Below are 20269 nucleotides of genomic sequence, written 5' to 3'. Positions count from 1 at the left end.
GATGCCAGCAATCTGAGTGGGAAGCCCCTTAAGTGAGCCAGGAGTGAAATGCAGAGGAGAGGGGTGTGGCTTATGACCCAGATCCTCACAGATACTTAGGCACCTCACTCCCACAGATCTGAGTCTTAGGCACCCAACTGACAGGCTGGAGGGAGGTGCCGATCTCTTATTGGGATTCTCAGCTGTGAACGCTCTCCGGGAAATAGGCACCTAAGTCCCATCAGCCCTTTCTTGCAAAACACCAGAGAGAGACCGACAGTGAGAGACAGAGACCCATGCCATTATAGCCAATAGTCCAGTGGTTGAGCATTCCCCTGGGATGTTGGAGAGTGATGTTTGAGTCCCTGCTCCAATGAATATTGGAACAGTCTCTCTGGCATGAGAGTGACCTACTCAAAATGCCCCACAGACCAGTGGTTAGGGTACTCTCAGGGAAAATGGGAGACCGAGGTTCAAGTCCCTGCTCCAAATCCGGCAGAGCAGGGATTCAAAAACAGGTCTCCTTCGTTCCAGGTGACCACAATGAGCTAGTGGTTATTCTGAGGCACAGCAGCGTGTCAGCCCCAAAAGTCCCACCATACTTTCCCCCAGCTGCCTTTTGTGCAGGTCAGGCTACTCTGGTTTTTGTGCAGGTTAGGCTATGTCTACCATATCAGTCCGCACAGGTGAGAAAGGCAGGGGAACACATTGTTTGAGAATCCTGCTGGGGTCTAGTTCCGAGCTAGGGCTCCGAGCAGCTTGCTAGCTATAGGGTGGCCTCAGGTCTAGGCAGCTTTGTGCATTCCTGCCTGTGGGGATTCAGGCGCCTACAGGAGTAGGCAGCAACTAAGCAGTGGTTTAGTGAATGTTAATTGTGTCTACATGTTGGACATAGACACCTAAAGAGGAAGGTGTGTACGTCCTTTGTGAATCTAGCCCCTGGTTTCCTTTTTTCTTGCTCTGACTCCAATCCCCATTCCTTCCATGTTTTACTTTATAATGAGGTACAGTTAGGAGGTATGACTCCACTTATCTTCCCCCCATAAACATATTATTTGTTTTCAAATAACAGCCTTTTCTCTGTTTTGGAGCTTGAAGCCAACCATGCAGATGTATATGGAGAGCTGAGGATTAAGTACAAGAGAACCTTTACAGGTTTAAATTAACAAAACATACTCCATTAATTCAGTGACAGCTAGAAACTTGGGTCTAACTTCATACATTAAATCTTTAAAGGGCTATTAATGCGGCTGATAAGCATTGGTGTTCCTGCAAGATTCTTGTTCTTCTCCATGAACTGTCTTGTCTCTGATAGAATTCACCCATATCTGGATACTGTAAAGGGGCACCCTCAACTTAAAAAGCAACAGTTGTCAATTGCTTTTTACCAACTATAGTACAAGTAATGCTGCGTAAGATTACTATACATGAAAGAGGTTAGAGGAAAAAAATCTAATATTTCAGTTTATTTACTTTGGGCACTTGATAGCATTATGTGTATAGTCACTTTCACTATTTCCTCTGTAAAATCAGTACATCTGTTTTCTCTCTTGCTTGTGTAAATCTTTCACACTAGGAGAAAAGTTTGAAAGAATGATTGTAAAAAGCACAACTGACAGAGGTGGAAAAGGGGCATGGGAAAGGTGAAGTATCTGAAGCTAGTTAGCTCATTTTTTTAAAAAACTGACTAGATTTCAAGTAATAGTGTCATTTAAATCATCTGATTATGAGTTTTATCTCCTGACTGCATACAAAAATATTTCTAAAAGGCAAAACATTTGTTTAGCAAATGCATTAGATTGTATTCAGGGTCAAGTATTTTCAAATAACATTCTCAAATAAGATCCTATCACCCTTGTAAGGGCTTCTCCCTTCAGTCTCTCAAAATTCATATTACATAAACTGAACATTTCTATGCAATCAGCATATACTCCAGAGGGTGAAATCCTGGCTCCTCTGAACTGAATGGGAGTTTTGCCGTTGATTTCAATGGAGCCATGACTTCACCCACTATATTTTTTTCATGAAGTAACTATAAACATTTCCAGTGGAGTGTGCTTCAAGCAAGGTTTGTTTACCAAGTTGTGTTTTTTCTCTCCTTAGTTAGGGTTATATTAAATATTATTTAAATAGGGAAAATAAATGAAAATGATTCTCCAGTTCTACATCTTTCCTCCCTGTGAACATATGCACAAGTTGTACACAGTTAATCACCAATTAAGCAGGAGAATTTTTGTGGCAGACTCTTGTTATCATAATGACAGCACTGTTTTGAAGCCTTGTGTAACAGAGGTTAATACTATGTAAAATATCCATCAGTTATTGTTTTATGATACTGAATCTGTTTAGTTTAGTAGGAATGAAACTGTAGGTTTTTGAAATCCTAGGAATCAGGTTTCTCTTACAAAACATTAAAAAAATACTGTGCTACCAAAGGACCTCTCCTAATAACTAGAGAGGCATATTGAGCAATATATATCACATGCATTTAGACCCAGACTTTCCAGGTCAGCTCATGGTAATGGCCAGACTCTAACCTCAGATGCATTGTCAGCATTACTATTTATTTAAGAAATTTGCTACTGGGCATGTAACCAAGTACATGTTTTTAAAACCTCCTCATACATGAATATAGGATCTTATCTCATGTATAGTTGTGGTGAACTGTATTGTGTACTAGTTTCCCTGTCTTGACAGCAACCCCACAAAATTCTTGGGATGGTGTCTATCCAAAGAACACATCTTTTCTTTGGAAGCATAACCAAACTTAATTTTCAAACAATCTTGTTTTCGGTTTACTTCACATATCAAGCCCTTTTTCATTTACAGGTGCTCCTTCATTTTTGTAAGGAAGATTGATATCATCTGTTTTATATGCATCTCATTGCTCTGCTTATTCCTAAAAATATTTTTATGGAATTCTTTAGTTAAGACTTGGAGTTCTAGCTTAGAATCCTCTAATTTTCTCACACCTGAACTAACTTATACACGGACTGATTGCTCCTCTCGTACTAGGGTCCTCAATTACCTCGTTCTTACTGAGACCCCAAATACAACCACTTATTCTCCATCAATCCCAGAATCCTCTCTTTTCTTCCTGCTTCAGTTGAGTCTCTGATTGGGCAGAAAGTGCAGAACACCAATACACTCCGACTGATACAAATGTACCAGTCGGAAATAATCCTATGATTGGTTTCAAAATGGAAGAAGCCATTGGCAAATAAAGACTAAAGAATACGTTTAAAGAATCAGAAGAGCTTAATTTTGATTTAATATGTCTGTGAGATGACACAGGATGAGTGGCGAAAACACATATTAAGTAATTAATGTGGACTTATACCATAATTATATAAATAATGTCCACTTAGATTTTTGTTAAATATTAGGAGCCAAATTCAGCTTTCATTTACACCATTGTAAAGCTACAACCACTTCCTGGCTCTCAAAGGAGTTACTCTGTATCTACCCCAGCATGACTGAAAGAAGTATTTTGCCCTAAAACAATAAATATTTGTTAAACATTCTCTTAGCATTTAACAAAATATCATGTTAACATGCTGTTCAAATGCAATATTTAAATGATCTTTTATGTAGTTTACAGAGAAGAAATTTGCCAACATCTTGCATTAAGTATGAGAAATACTCAAATTCTACACGTTAGCAGATGGGCTAATAAGTAGATAGTAACATTAACAGATCATATGGCAACAGTATTTTAATATAAAATTTCAGTATATAGTCTTCTGTCACAATATTTAAATAACAATAAATATTAAATTTGTTATTAAATACAGATTACACAGTTGTTTAATATTTAAAAATCACACAAAAATTCCATTACAACATGAAAGTATTTCCCAGGTAAATTAAAAAAAATCCCAGCCCTCATCCATGCAAAAGCAAAAAACTCTGCACCTTAGAAAATAAAGCAAATCAGTCTATTTACTATGCAAACCTGTCAGAGAATCTGCCCCCAATTGATATCACTGTATGCAAAGATTGTCATCACATTGACATTTTCTGTTTTCAGATAATTCAAGAAGCTGAAAGTAAATTAACCTAGGGGAATAAAGCCCTCGGAGACCTGGACCTCCATGCCTTACTCAGGGAAAATCCCCACTGAAACTAATGGGAGCTTTGGTACAAACAGCAGGAATAGGTCCTTATTAAACTGGCATTTTTCAAAGGTCACAGGATCTGGAAAAGACAGGAGGTGCTGTGATCTGACTTCTTATATATAAGAAACTGTATAGATCACTGAGTTAATATTTTCTGATTACTTACCAAAAGCTGTCCAGCAAAACAGATAAAAAGAATGAAGGAAAGCAAGAGAAATGCCACCCCAAAGGAAATTCCAAGGATAGATGTTCTATGAGACAATAAGAAAAAAAGTTTATTAGCCATTATGCAAACGATGTACACAAATCTACAGTGCAGCCTTTTTTTGTTCAGAATGTTGGTAAAGACAGTTAGAAAATAATATCCCAGGCATTAATCCTGCCTAAGATGCAATTTTCCAACATCAATGACCCAGGGAAACAAATCCAATATTTTACCAGAAGGCTAATAAGCACTACTTCTTAGTAAGGGGCTATTTTTTGTGTACCAAATTACAAATTTTCTAAATCCAACCATATCAGCAAGATTGCATTTTAAAAAAAACAAACAAACACATTTTAAAAATATGGTAGCTATGTTCCCACTCCGCCGCCATTCTCTTCCTTCTCAACAAAGGCTGAGCCATTTTCTGTTCACATTTTCCAAAAAATGATACCTTGGGCAGAGTCCAAGCCTGGAAAATTTCTGCCCATGAAGAGCTTCAGAAAATTAGGAATGACTGAAAACAGTGACTTATAACATTATACCACCTTATATAGCTGTTGATAGTGATTTCTGCATTGCTAAATGTTATTGTAGCAAAGGCAATTGATTTCTCCTCTCCTGCAGACATAATATAAGATATTAAACACCAGTTGTCTTTACAAATTCTTAAATGGGAGCAGACATCTATAGTATGTTTTCCTATAGAAACTCTGCATTAGAGGAGAATGTTATTGCTAACCTACTGCTATTTAATTATTTTAGAGTCTATTTAAATCCAAAATTAACAGTAATAATAATATAGGTGTCATAGAAAGGAAACAAAGTGAAAAACAGTACAAGGGAACAAATAAATAAATAATAACAAAAAAATTAAAAAGTACCTTACCCATCAAAAATAACAACAAAGAAAAAAATCAACATTAAAATGAGAAAAAGAAATTAAAAAAAACCCTATAGTTTATCTGATAACGAGCCTCTAATCCACCCTTTGCTGTGTGGTACCAACGGGAAAAACCTAGTGCAAATATTGTCCATATATGCCCATTAAACACAGAAGAGGAGAAGCAGAAACCATATGGCATTATGTTCCCTCCCCTAAGATACTGGAAGTCCTTCCATGTGAGCACCAAGGCTGGCCATGATGAACCAGGCCAGGTGGAGAGGGGAGGGCAATCACTCCATGAGGTATTATAATATGGACACATGGCAGATTTTCCCTGAAAAATACATTAGAGCTAATTGTGCTTAAGGAAGTATTGACTCTTGCTCTGTGCTTTGGGACTGGGAATGAGGAGATGCAGGTGCAGTCATGGCTATCCTACCAATGGCAAAACAGATCCCGAGTTAGCTTTACTCCTGGGGAATGGGGGGAGGGGAAGAGCGGCAGCACTCAAGGCCTAGTTCTTAGCACTTATCTGCAGTTTTACCTACAGCTCTTGAGGCATCTGCAGAGTTTAAAAGTGATACTCCTTGGCTCCTCTGTGCATCAGCAAGCCTATTTCTTTGCCAAACATGATACATGGGCAACACCTGGATGGAGTTTTCAAAATAAGCATTCTACTCCTGCAGATTTTTCTGTTTTATGCCATACTATTGCCATTAAAATAATTTTTTCATGGGTCAGTCATGGTCCATAGCTAGGGCTCTTAGGTGCTAAAGTAATACAATAATAAAAATAAATAAATAAATATAAATAAATAATACACATTTTATAATATAAGCTGTCTAGCCAATTACTTAATGCACCTTTAAACTCTCAGCATTAGTAAAAATTCAATTTGGTGAAAACAGCTCAATAAAAGTAAATCTGAGAGGTCATTCATAATGCCCTCAGCATGTATTCATCTTGAAATAATCAGGATTTTTTAAAGTTACCTGAAAATGCATATTATTAATTATTATTATTAAATATTTGTGTTACAATAACTACTAGAATCTCCAATCAGGAGTGAGGCCACATTCCACTTAAGCAGTGCACATGTGAAGACAGAGGCCCAGATCCTCAAAGGTATTTACGTAACTAAATCGCAGTGAGATTAATGGGAGTTAGGCACCTAAATGCCTTTGAGGATCTGGCTGTACTGCCTACCCTGAAAAGCTTAAAATATAAACTGATAAGTGACACACAAAGGCTGGGAGGAGAGGGATGCAATCGCATACATATAATTTTTACATATGTTAACACTTGCAATTGTTAAATAATAACAAACCTACAGAATAAGTGCCAGCTCACTCCTTCTGCCTCTCAAGCAAGCATTCATTTGCTGACTTCTAGGAGTCACAACAGAAGTGGGTATTGAGGAAAGATTTGATAGAGGAGAAGGTAGTGGCCTTATAGACCAGTTTTTGGAGGGTATTTCATATGTACGGGCAATGTGGAAGAAGGCATGAGGAGCTGACATATAGGCAGAATAGAAAGGCAATGCTGGCAGAGTGAAGGAGGTAGGGGAGAGGAGGTGATTTAATAAGAGGCCAGAGTGGTCAGATAAGGGCAGACTTGTGAAAGGGGCTTCAGGATCTGGACAAGAAGCTTATACATGATGTGGGGAGACAGTGGAGGCGTACAAAAAGTAGGGTGATGTGGTCTAAGTCAGTGGTTCTCAAAGCTGGTCCGCCGCTTGTTCAGGGAAAGCCCCTGGTGGGCTGGGCCGGTTTGTTTACCTGCCGCATCCACAGTTTTGGCCAATCGCAGCTCCCACTGGACGCGGTTCGCCGCTCCAGGCCAATGGGGGCTGCGGGAAGGGCGGCCAGCACATCCCTTTGCCTGCGCCGCTTCCCGCAGCCCCCACTGGCCTGGAGTGGCGAACCGCGGCCAGTGGGAGCCGCAATCGGCCGAACCTGCGGACGTGTCAGGTAAACAAACCGGTCCGGCCCGCCAGGGGCTTTCCCTGAACAAGCGGTGGACAGGCTTTGAGAACCACTGGTCTAAGTAACAGCTGAAAAAAGACAATCTTAGTAGCTATGTATTGTATGTATTGAAGGGGAGCAATGTCAGTGTGAGAGTAGCAGAAGACAAGGAGGTTTCCGTAGTCAAATAACAGATGATGAAAGCTGGGATGAGAATTTTGATTGTCTGGACAGAGAGAAAAGGAGAGATCTTAGAAATGTGGTAGAAGAAGTGGAAAGTTTCGGACAGACTTGATGTATTGGCAAGAGAGAGGGAGTGGCCAAAGGTGACCTCTTAGGCTACAAGCCTGACTGACAGGGATGATGGTGGTCATTTAAACAGTGAGGAGCCTTTAAAGGGTTTTTGAGGAAAGATCAGCATTATGTTTTAGTTACACTAAGCTTAAGTAGTTTCACTTTGCTCCTAAAGCTACCAGAATGCAACAGAAATGGGAAGCAAGCTACAGAAAAATGAAATACCAGCATTTTAAACACTGACCATGGGAAAATTGCATCAGCAATTTACTTTTGTCATTGACATGTTTTAAGTTTTCAGGAATGTCATGCAGTATCGTGTACGGCAGGGGTTCTCAAACTGGGGGTCGGGACCCCTCAGGGGGTCGTGAGGTTATTATATGGGGCATCGCAAGCTGCCAGCCTGCACCCCAAACCCCGCTTTGCATCCAGCATTTATAATGGTGTTAAATATATTAAAAACTGTTTTTAATTTATAAGGGGGGTCACACTCAGAGGCTTGCTATGTGAAAGGGGTCACCAGTACAAAAGTTTGAGAACCACTAGAGTACAGGATACTGCATGAAGCAGGATACCAGAGTATGTGGGTAAATAATTTTGATATGGCAATGTTTTTCTTGTGGCACTTCCCACTGAAGTCAATGGGAGCTGCAGTGTCTGTGAAAATCAGGCCACTTATTTAATTGCCTAAATGTAGATTTAGGTGCCTAAAGTGAGGCACTCCAAATTTGAAAATCTTGGTCCCGGTTTTTACAGTAAAGATATGCCTACTCTATTGTGTAAGCTCTCCACATGTACTGTAGAAATTTATCAGATTCTTTTTATCTGCTTGGTTCAGACAAACCATTTTGGCAAAAGGGTATTCAGAAGCCTTCAGGTCTAAGTATTTTACTATACCTATTTGAATACCCTCATTTCCAGAAGTTCCATTCCCAAATGTTATCATTATTTACCTCACTGAGCTTCCTGATTGGCCAAGATTGTATGATATTGCCTGTGGAAGGACTGATTTTTGAAGTGTGATGAAAAGATATAAGAACTCCTTAGTTTTCACAATACCTGTAAGTATGAGGAATTGATGATCTTGAGCATCCACATTATAAGCAGCCTCCTCTTATTCTTATGACTACACTGGGATAACTATATTTTGACCAATTCATCTTTTATGAGATTGTTTCAAATTGAAAATATATTAGTGTTATATTCAACTAATGTTAGCAATATTTTTATTGAAAATACTGATTCACTGTAAATGCAGAGATATTAAAAGATGGGGCGGGGGTGATTTTCCTTGTCCCCCACTTATATTACTGTAACAGAATATTATGTGTATTACTGAATATATCTTTAAGAATTCAGTATATGCTATGGTAATTCATGCATCTGTTTCTTCTTGGCAGGGAACTAATTTTCATGTTCATAATTGTTTGACTGCAAATTCTATTCTTCACCTAAAAGCAGTAAAGAAATAATTTTTAAAAAGATGGAGGTTATACATGACAACACTAAATTTAACTTTGTTTTTGTAATCTAACAGTAGCTACATCCTTGGGGATTTGGCTGATGCATTCACTGAGCCTTCCACAGATTCAATCAGCGCAAATACTTTAATAATACAATTGCTTCATTGTTGAGAAAAATCCTTTGAATTTTAAAATTCATTTTCAGTCCTTTTTTTTTCTTTATTAGATGCATCAGAAACAGCTCATAGTGGTGTAGCTTTTTCCTCTTGTATTCTATTCTATTTTGAAAGCTTGCTTTCAGACAAAGGTGCTGCTTTTGTTCCTCATAAAATTCAGCCTTGCTCAGCTGGACACTGTTCTAATCCTGCCCAGAACATGTTCCTAATAAAGTCTCATGGAGAGAACTACATGAATCTTCATGTATGCATGACAGAAGACATGATGAATGATGCTGTTGTTGAACATAGATGCCTGTCAGAACAAAGCCCGGGGAAGAGATCTCAGATATAGCCAGGGACAAACCCAGTACAGGCACGATTGCAAACCCCTTTACTTATATTGATGAGCAGTCACCCAGGCAAGTAGTCCCATTGAATTTGATGGTGAGCAGTTACTCACAGGAGTAGCCCCAATATGAGTACGTAGTTCACAATTTAGCATTCTACATTTCAAAAACCAATAGTGCCAATTTATAGTCAATCAACGGGTGTAATTTGGTGTTGGTTACAAGAGATGCTGCTCTGATCTGAACAAGTTGTAAGCAAGGGAGCATTACTGGAAGTCCTGCTTTGAGAAAATGCAGTGATCAAAGCCTTATGGTCATTTTAATGTAACTGTGTATCACAACTGCCCATTAATTTTTTCCAAGATATACTGGGTAACCTGATTGAATTTAACTTTATGCTTTATACTATGCAGTTTATTATGTAAACAAGTAATTAATTTATCTACTCAATAGAAAAAACTATTAATAAACAATGTCATCACAGGATAAAGAACTTCTGCCAATCACACTCCCGAAATATGAAATGTTATAATAATCTTCCAAATATCACGTAAATAGTGACTCTTATTCACCACTGTATTACTCCAGTTTTATGTCATTGCAGTTGGTGTTACAGCAGCAAAACAGGAGTAATATAATACTAAATCAGGCCCCATTATGGATCCAGTTCTAGGTCCAATTATCTCTCTCTAAATTCACTCAGACCATTTCCTGGATTTTTTAAAAACTTTTACTCTGCTGTTATGTGTATCTACGCTCAACCAACATCATCCTGGAAAGCCTGGGAGAGCATTAGTACAGAATTGCAGGGGGAAAAAAAGTTTTAATCTTCTGTTAAAATATAGTTTCTTGAACAGTCTTTGTCTTGAACATAGAGGAATTATGTTAATAGCACTGGAGTAAATTTATTGTACATGACTTTTGTGATTATCAGATACAACCCATTTGCAAATGCAAAGCTTTAGTGTTTAATTGTCCACAAAAGCTGCTAGTTGCCTTGCACACTCCTCCACCATTATCTTTTAATTATGGACATAGCCTGCTTCACTTATAAATGTACAATGCCTTAAAAGTTGTCTGACTTCGTTTATTTATTTTATAGGATTAAGAAATACAGAATGTGAACCTTTTAAATATGCATTGACAGCAGGAAAAAATCCCTATGAAATAAGGTATATTTAATTTTTATTAAGTAGAATTAATTCTGAGGATCATCATATATGCCACAATTTTTATAAGCACAATGTTATTATTTGCAATTTGACTTGAATTTATGAAGAATACATTATGTTTTAAGCAAAACAGAAAAGTAATAATTGTCTTGTAATTAGTCATGTGTAACTCTGGATTAGCTATTCAGTTTGAAAACAGCAAAAGTAGCAATTGCAGAATCATGATTGGCACAATTTTGCTTTCTCTATGTAACTCATTTTCATTAGAGACTTTCATTTTTGATAAGTTAAATAGCAGGGCAGTGGAAATGGAATAAAAGGACTTGATTCACTGTCATGGGCTCAAGAGAGTGACCCTCTCAATCTATATGGGCAGGATCAGTATCACACTCATTAATTGCTAGCCTGAGTTCCAAAAAGACCCTCATTGGCAGAGGCTGCCAAGGAATTGCACTGAATCAGTTCATCTTAATTGCTCCCTAGCACAGTGTGAACTTTGGATGAAGAGTACTACTTTGCCTTGATCAAGGTAAACTTTCTATAGCAAAACCCAAACAGAGAAGTAATGCCTGGTATTTATAACCATTACTTTATACAATGAACTTCTATAATATCTTCAAACAGAAGTTCTTAAATTGTGTAAGAAATATTACTGAATTCAGAACACGCATGAGGGGTCAGTATTAGTATTATCCTCGTTTTACAGATGAGGAAACTGAGGCAGAGAAAAGTCAGCTGACTTTCTCAGGGTCACATAGGAAGTTTGTGGTTGAGCTGAAAATAGACACCAGATTATTTTATGAACTTAATTTATGCATCCATTGAACCTTCTATAGATTCATTTAGTGTTAATTAAAAACACTACTGCTTCATTGTTCCAGAAAAACCTCTAGGCTAAAGTTTATGAGGGAGTACTATTGCTGCCTCTTCCCCAGCACAGAGTTTGTCTGTGCAGTTAGGTGGTCTCTAAACACACCTACCCAATTGGGCCTGGCATGCAAGTTAGGCAGAGGAGCAACTATCTTCCTCAGATGAGAGAAAGGTGCCTCCCTGCAGCCCAGATGTTGGTACCTAATGCTGTGAGAAGGATAGGATTTAGGACACATTCCTCTTGTCAGCATCTCTCATTGACTAGCTTAGGTATCTCCTTGCCTAGTATGCTGGCTTTTGTGGATCGAATTCTAAGGTGCCTGTGTCTCCCCACACATTATATGGAGAACACAGATGCCAAACTCAGGCTTTGTGGATCACAGTGTTGTTCCTGTGATTTTTTTAGGTGCCTAAAAGTTAGGAGCTGCAACACTCAGGCTAGGTCTACACTACCCGCCTGAATCGGCGGGTAGAAATCGACCTCTCGGGGATCGAATTATCGCGTCTCGTCGGGACGCGACAATCGATCCCCGAATCGACGCTCTTACTCCACCAGCGGAGGTGGGAGTAAGCGCCGTCGACGGGAAGCCGCGGAGGTCGATTTTGCCACCGTCCTTACAGCGGGGTAAGTCGGCTGCAATACGTCGAATTCAGCTACGCTATTCACGTAGCTGAATTTGCATATCTTAAATTGACCCCCCCCCCTGTAGTGAAGACGTAGCCTGAGTGTTACAATGCCTAAGTCCCCTTGTGGATCTGGGCTTCAGATCATATGAAACTGTTAGGAGTTTTGAAAAGCAGTAAGAACAGGAATAATGCAAAGGGATCTAAAGAGTTAGAAACACGGAGAGGAAACAAAATGAGATGCATCTTGGAAAAATGCAACCTTAAAATGAAAATGTCTGGACAGACACCAAATAAATATACTTGGAGGGAGAAATCTATGCAGGAATAATGCTGAAATATATGCAAGGCTAATAATGGACAGTAATTTACTAAGATTATAATTTGGTAATTCTACAAAAATGTGCAATTTGGAGTGTCTATGCAAGAAATCACATGACAAGAGTCAGAAAGTAGTATTTACTCCCTATACAGCTCTGTTGCCATCATACCTGGAAAATTTCATTCAGTTCTTGGCAACTCATTACCAGAGAGATTGACAAATTGGAGTGAGTCCAAAGATGAGCAAAATGATGACGGGTACAGGGATTTTATTATGAGGAAAGATTTAAAAGGCTAAATATAGTATAGCTTGGCAAGGTGATTACTATTGTCTGCCACATCAGTTAATAAATATTTGAAGGGTGTTATAACACTGAGAAAAGAGAAGAATTGTTTAGGGTGGTCCAGGATGGCATAACTAGAAATAATGGGAGAAAATGAAGAAAGAGTAAATTTAGGCTTTCTTGTAGTGATAGGTATTCATTTGTAGAACAAAATCCTAAGGGACGTGGTTATACCATCATTGCTCGGGACTTTTACAGCTTGATTGGGCAAAACACTAACAAATATACAGTGAGAATTGATACTGCCCTTGCAGACCAATGGACTGGGTGATCTAATCATCTGGATGGCCTTTTCAATCTCTACCTTCTATGATTCTGTCTCCTAATTCCTGATCCCAAGAATGATTCAAAGTCATATTTTCCTCTCCAAAAAGAGGGAGCAGGCAAATATTAAATTTTAACCTTGTTGAATATGCAGTGAAAACTAAAAAAAATCCATAATCATAGACAAAGATAAACAAAAGGTCAGAATTTGCCCACAGATACACATACACATATAACTCTGCACATATGCAAATGTGGGAAGCATTTGGTCCAAATATTATAAAGTAATTTGTCTTTTATGTTTTGTTTTATTTATTCTTTTTCTGTATTATTTTCTACTCTGTTTTTTTATAACGTGTACTAAAAACGTTTAATCTAATATGTGAGTCAGAACCAAATATTGCACTCTAAAAAAGTTATAAAAGAAAAAAACGTCTTCTAAGTTTGCTTCATGGGGAAAAGATGAATCATACTTGTTTTTCATTTTGTGTGGCATGGAGGTGAGAACATGAGATTATACCAACAGATACCTCCAAAGACAGGTGGACAGTTTCCCATGTTGAATATGGCTCCTGTGAGAAACTATAAATATTTCTTAACTTGGAGTACAAATAATGCATTTAAATGATTGCATATCCAAATTAAGGCACAGAAAAAGAGGAAAGTAGAAGTCCTATCTGTTACACAGTGATAAGATCAGACAATAATACTGTTAACCTAGTAAACTAGTAAAGAGTTAAACCCCTGCAATCAAACAAAAAGTTAATGTGCCAGATAATGTAATGTTGTAAAGATTTATTGGAACTGCATAAAACAAAATGTTGGTAATCTGTCTACTCTCACTTGGTTGGATGAACAATACTCTAGCAAACTCTGAAAGGTACAGATTGTCCCTGGTCCTAAGGGGAGTATGCAAGACAGGAAAGAAGGTCAGTTGTAGTCCCTGTACTTGATAGAAATTCACTAGAGACGTTCAGATGCAAATGTTTATGCTTTTTAAAATTTTAAAATAGAAATTTCATCAAATTTCACAGAAAAGTAATATTTAAGGAATGCAAAAAAACAGAAATTAAATGATGAAAATGTCCAGAGATTAGAAGGTCAGAAAGGACCATTGTGATCATTTAGTCTGACACCATGTATCCACAGGCCATAGAAGTGACTTTAGTTACAATTACTTATGCAAAGTATTGGATACTTTTCCACACTCGTTTCACTTTTATACTTGTCCCCATCATAGATCTATTTAAAAAAAAAATCAAAGGTGATACAAGTATTAGAGCATCAGAATATTATGATATTTAAAAACAGAAGTTACATAACCTAGCTCTGAAGTAATCTGGAAGTCTCATTCATATCTGTTTCATTCCAATCTCCATGAATTAACACATGCATCCTGGCAAATGCTAAATTATTACCTACAGTTTAAGGATACTACCATTTTTTATTTATGATCCAATATGTAGCAATACAAATGCACTGGATACAAACTAGGAATTTTTAATAATATTTACTTACTTTGGTAATACCAGAATCTGCACGATAAAAATGCAGAAGAATATGAGACAAGCACATGTCACATAATACTTGAATGCTGGCAGTGTAGTTGTTCTGTACTACAAAATAAATTAGAAATTGTTAAAACTACAGTTCCCAAAATAGAAAAAATTGCCTACTAGCCTAAGCTGCATTTTAAACAGGCAGATATACATAAAAACCCTTTGGCAAAACTTAATTTATTTTCTCTTCAGCAATTATCCTCCCCACTCACAAAGCAACATGAGATATTTGGAGTCAGGCATTGTCATGCATAGCACTAAAGCTTTTGCTCTCTTTCCACACTTTAGAGAGTACTTCTTCTATCAAACTGAAATGGCCATATATTGTATCTACCCAAAAGGCATGGGATGTTTATAATTAAACATCCTAGGGGAGAGAATTAAGTTAACTCTAGAAACTTTACATTTTTTAATAATGTTCAATTTTTCATTCTCTTTGTTCTTGGAAATGGCTGAACTATTTTGACTCTGAATTTCCAAAACAATTATTTCCTGGAATAAGAACAAGTCTGCCAAATTTCAGCCATAAAGAAAAGTAATGGATGAGAAAGTTATGGGAAACTACAAATTAATTCAAATTCTTGTGCAACCCTAGCTAATGGTATAGGTGTTACAACACATCCCACTTTGTCTAGGGGTGACCCATACACTATAGAAGGAACTAGCAATGACACCTATATTCAGGTTGCCTAACACTTTCCATTAGAAAATATTTTTGTGATATTTTTCTGACAAGTTCTCACATGTCCATTGTTTGCAATAGGCCTTTGAAATTTGGCCCAGTTATATAGTCTGTTAGTGTAAATACTGTGATGTCATTAAGTTATATGCATGCAATTCCACCCTTTGTCTTTATAAATTCCTAATTAGTTTATAGAGAAACATATTTAAAAATAAGAAATAAAATATTTATCACAGGAAATGCACTATTTGCAGGTAGAAATAGAGATGTCTCAAATCTAAACCAATAAAGTATTCTAAAAAGAAATGCTTTAAGTATTATAATTGTTCAGGGTCTAGGAATTCAGGGAAAATATAATTAAAGCAAAATAGATCAATGAGTAATTTCATAAGTGCTCAAAAAGCAAACCTTATAATTGATAAGTGAATGAGCTGTGCTTTTTAACTGAAAGTACACTGCTATACCTTTATACTAAAAGCCAAATTCTGCCCTGAAATACATGCACAGAACTCAAAATGCATGTCTATGGACAGACCATAGCCCAAAATGTGAATTTTAGGACTTTTTCTCCCAGGCACTCTTGAATTCTGTGGCACATTAAAAACAATTTCTATCAGATGGTTAAATGAACTTTAAGGCATATGTCTGAATATATTTGCAGTTGGTTCTGTTGTTGCAGCTGTTGAAGTGGTTTGTAGTATTTTAATAGAACCACTGAACACTTAAGGCCTTGAGCTGATGTTATAAACTCACAAGAAAATTCTGACCCACTTGATAATTTGTTTTAATATTTCACACTTCTACAGGCTTGCAAGAAAATCATGTAATTAGCTTCTTGAATAAAATACATTGTTTCTCTCATTACTTTGGTTTTCCTTCAGATCAAATAAGGCCCAATCTTTCTCTTACTGATGTCAACGACAAATCTCTCACTGACTTCAGTGGAAGCTAGGGTTGCCAACCCTCCAGGATTGGCCTGGAGTCTCCAGGAATTAAAAGATTAATCTTTAATTAAAGATTATGTCATATAATTATATCTCCAGGAATACATCCAACCAAAATTGGCAACCCTAGTAGAAGCTAGAGTGAGCCCATAGACAATAAAAGAAATTGGAGAAGGAAATTAAAAAGTTGGATATGAAAATAATTATTTGTCACATGGCAGCACTCAGCAGCCCATATAGTGATCAGGGCTTCAGTAAGCTCAGCAATGTGCAGATACTTAAAAAAAAAGTCCCTACCCCAAAGAACTTGGACCCTGCAAAAGCTTACACATGTGCTCAACATTAAGCACAGAGTATTCCCATTAACGGGTCTACTGAAGCGGTTAAACACATGCATGAGTATTTGTAGGATTGGAGCCTAGCATATCATTTCCTCTCCTCCTCTCATATTGATTTGCACTTTTCCTCCTTCTCTCTCCTGCTCTTCCTCTCCCCATCCCACAAGCAACTCATTCACTTCCATGTGCATGTGAAGAATGAGTGGGAAAAGAGAGATGACAGGAGAGAGAGGCAGAGAAAGGAGAAAGCAAAAGGGAGACGAGCAAATACAAGAAATAGAGTGATGTTGCTCATTCTCTCATCAGCAGGACTCATTACTTTCTCTCCTGAAGGAAGAGATTCATAGATTCCAAAGCCAGAAGGGACCACAGTGATCATCTAGTCTGAGAGAGATAGAGAATCCACAACAACCCTTGGTAAATTGTTCCAATGGTTATGGTGTTATACCTATCTCTGCTAGATTGAAGAACCCACTATCAAATATTTGCTCTCCCCATAGATACTTAAACATTGTAATCAAGTCTCCCTTTAACCTTCTCTTTGTTAAGCTAAATAGATTGAGCTCCTAGAGTTTACCACTATAAGGAAGGTTTTCTAAAGCTTTAATCATTCTTGTGGTTCCTTCTCTGAACCCTCTCCAATTTATCAATGTTCTTGAATTGTGGACACCAGAATCGGACACAGTATTCTAGCAGCAGTTACATCAGCACCAAATACAGAGGTAAAATAACCTCTCTATTCTTACTCGAGAGTCCCCTGTTTGTGCACATGAGGAGGAGTTTGAAGTGTGTTTCCCCCCCCAGCAAAAGAAGTACAGCAGCAGGACTGGCTGGGGGATAGAGGAATGAATCCCTTCTCCCTAAGGTTCTAAAGGTCAGAGGAAAGGAGAGCTCTAGAGGAGAAGCAGATACGATGACAAGGAAAAAGTGTTCTGTGACCCCTTTCCTAGTTGTGCTATGTGTGAGAAAGAGGCTTCTGTCTGCCTCCTACTTCAGGTCCCCGGCTGCATGGGAGAACTCTACCCTGGAACACTTCACACTGCTGTTCACTATCATTCTTTTACCTATACACATCAAGTTACAGCCTCCAATGTTGTAATTTAGCAAACATAAAAGAAAATAGACACATTTACCATATTTTAAAAATGTTGTAAAATATGAGTAACATTTTGTAAAATGACTGTCCATTAAAAACACAAAAAATGTGAAATTTGATCAAATATACATTCTTTATATTGAAAATGCCCTCATTTACCCACATAAGACCCATATTTTCTATTCTGTTTGGAAATCATGTTTTCACTTTTTTTATCATATTCTATTTTAACAATAACACTTAAGAAAGAGAAAATCAGATTCCCAACCCTATCCACTCCCCAGCCTTACCACACCATATGCAGCACTTAGTGCTAATATTAGCCACTAACATGAACACTCTGTGTGGTGTGCATCCTGGCAGGTAAGATGTACTGAATTCTGAGGTCTCAATTCTCCCACATTAGCACCATTTGTAATTGAAACTATATAGAGACATTCAGAAATACTCCTCTACCCCAATATAACACGGATTCGGATATAATGCGGTAAAGCAGTGCTCCGGGGGGGCAGGGCTGCGCACTCTGCTGGATCAAAGCAAGTTCGATATAACGCGGTTTCACCTATAACACGGTAAGATTTTTTGGCTCCCAAGGACAGTGTTATATCGAGGTAGAGGTGTCGTTTATTAAGTTTGGTAACTTTTACAGGCTGCATTATTTTTTTCCTAGCCCAATATAAATGTAAAAAAAGCTGGTGATAAGTGTTAGCATTTTAAAAACTAAACATGTTAACTGCCTAGCAAATGTCTTTTGTGACTTGAATATTTAAATTAAAATACAGAAATAATTAGTTCTGAGGTGAAAACAACTTACTTCTTTTTCCAGAGTTTTGTTATAGAAAAGTAGTGATATTCTTTGAATGTCTTCAGATTTAAGCCATTGCCTGAAAGAATCAAGAAATACACAAAACATTATAAAGGGCATCAAAACATATTAGTCCTGTTTTTTCTATCATTGAAAAGCTGTAAACTAAGAAAAACAAGGTGGATGAGGTAATATCTTCTATTGGAGAAACTTCTGTTGGTGGGAAAGATATGCTTTTGAGCTACAGAGCTCTTATTTAGGTCTAGTAGGTACTCAAAGTGTCACAGCTAAAGATTAGGTGGAATAGATTGTTTAGCATCAATGGATGACACATATTGTGAGACAGCATTCAAGGTAAAAACGATGAGGAGTCTGGTGGCACCTTAAAGACTAACAGATTTATTTGGGCATTAAGAATAAATGGACACAAATCGGACATCAGGAATAGTAAAATACAAAAGCCAGTAGGAGAAGACTTCAATCTCCCTGGACATTTTATAACAGATTTAAAAGTAGCCATACTTGAACAAAAAAACTTCAAAAACAGACTTCAAAGAGAAACTGCAGAACTAAAATTCATTTGCAAATTTAACACCATTAATTTGGGCTTGAATAGGAACTGGGAGTGGCTGGCTCGCTGCAGAAGCAACTTTTTCTTTCCTGGCATTGACACCTGTTCATCAATTATTGGAGTGGACCACATCCACCCTGATTGAATTGGCCCTGTCAACACTGGTTTTCCACTTGTTTCCCTTCTCTTCATGTGTCAGTATAATAATGCCTGCATCTGTAATTTTCACTCCATGCATCTGAAGAAGTGGGTTTTTTACCCACGAAAGCTTATGCCCAAATAAATCTATTAGTCTTTAAGGTGCCTCGTTGTTTTTGTGGATACAGACTAACATGGCTACCCCCTGATACTTGACATTCAAGGTAAAGTGGCCTCTGCAGTCATAGGCCAAAAATGGGGATTAGTGGGTTACAGATTGTTGTAATAAGCCATAAATCCAGTGTCTTTATTAAGACTATGATTTGTAGTGTCTAGTACAGTTATGAATTTAAGTTCTCACACTCGTCTTTTGAAGGTGTTGTGCAGGTTTCCTTTGAGGACATGGACTGAGAGTTCAGATATGGAGTGATCATTTTGTGAAAAGTGTTTGCCCACAGGTGATATGTGTTTTTGTCTTTCATCATTTTTCTGCGTGAGTTGATTGGAGAGCATAGTGATTGTCTGGTTTCACTCACATAGTTATTGGGGCATTTAGTGCACTGGATGAGATACGTGTGTTAGGCATGTGTAGGATCGATGGATTTTGAAAGGTGTGTTGCTGGGAGTATTGATCATGGTAGTTGGTTGAGATATGTCTACAGGTTTTGCATCTGTTGTTCTGGCAAGGTCTGGTGCCACTTTGAGTTGGGGATATTCTGGTCTGTGGGAAGCTTGCTTCTGATGATAAGCTTGGCGAGGTTGGGGGGTTGTTCGAAAGTCAGAAAAGGGGATTTGGGTAAGATTTCTTTCAGGATGTGGTCCCCAAGGAGTATGGGTTGCAATTTTTTAGTGACACTCTGAGTACCTTTCCCAGACCTTAAGAAGAGCTCTGTGTAGCTTAAAAGCTTGTCTCTTTCACCCATAGGTGCTGGAACTATGGTTGCGGGGGGTGCTGCAGCACCCCCTGACTTGAAGAAGTTTTCATTATATACAGGTTTTACAGTTTGGTTTAATGGCTCTCAGCACCCACACTATACAAATTGTTCCAGAACCCCTGCTTTCACCTACAGAAATTGCTTCAATAAAAGATATTACCTCATCCACCTTGTCTCTCTGATATCCTGGGACCA

General features: G+C 37.9%; 1 protein-coding gene across 1 annotated transcript in view; it reads right to left on the bottom strand.

Annotated features, from left to right (window-relative positions):
• ADCY2 (adenylate cyclase 2) overlaps positions 1-20269 on the bottom strand; it is a 480497-nt gene that overhangs the window by 85876 nt on the left and 374352 nt on the right. Inside the window, exons 13-15 of the mRNA XM_026659125.1 lie at positions 18440-18509; positions 14525-14622; positions 4264-4348 (exon numbers count right to left, since the gene is read on the bottom strand). Of these exons, the coding sequence (XP_026514910.1) occupies positions 4264-4348; positions 14525-14622; positions 18440-18509 (253 nt within the window). The remainder of the gene's footprint in view (positions 1-4263; positions 4349-14524; positions 14623-18439; positions 18510-20269) is intronic.

This window comes from Terrapene carolina, unplaced genomic scaffold, assembly GCF_002925995.2.
Source record: "Terrapene carolina triunguis isolate 2854851 unplaced genomic scaffold, T_m_triunguis-2.0 Scaffold580, whole genome shotgun sequence".
Classification (NCBI taxonomy): Eukaryota; Metazoa; Chordata; order Testudines; family Emydidae; genus Terrapene; species Terrapene triunguis.
Note: the sequence above shows the minus strand (reverse complement) of the source record. Positions and strands in the feature narration are given on the sequence as shown.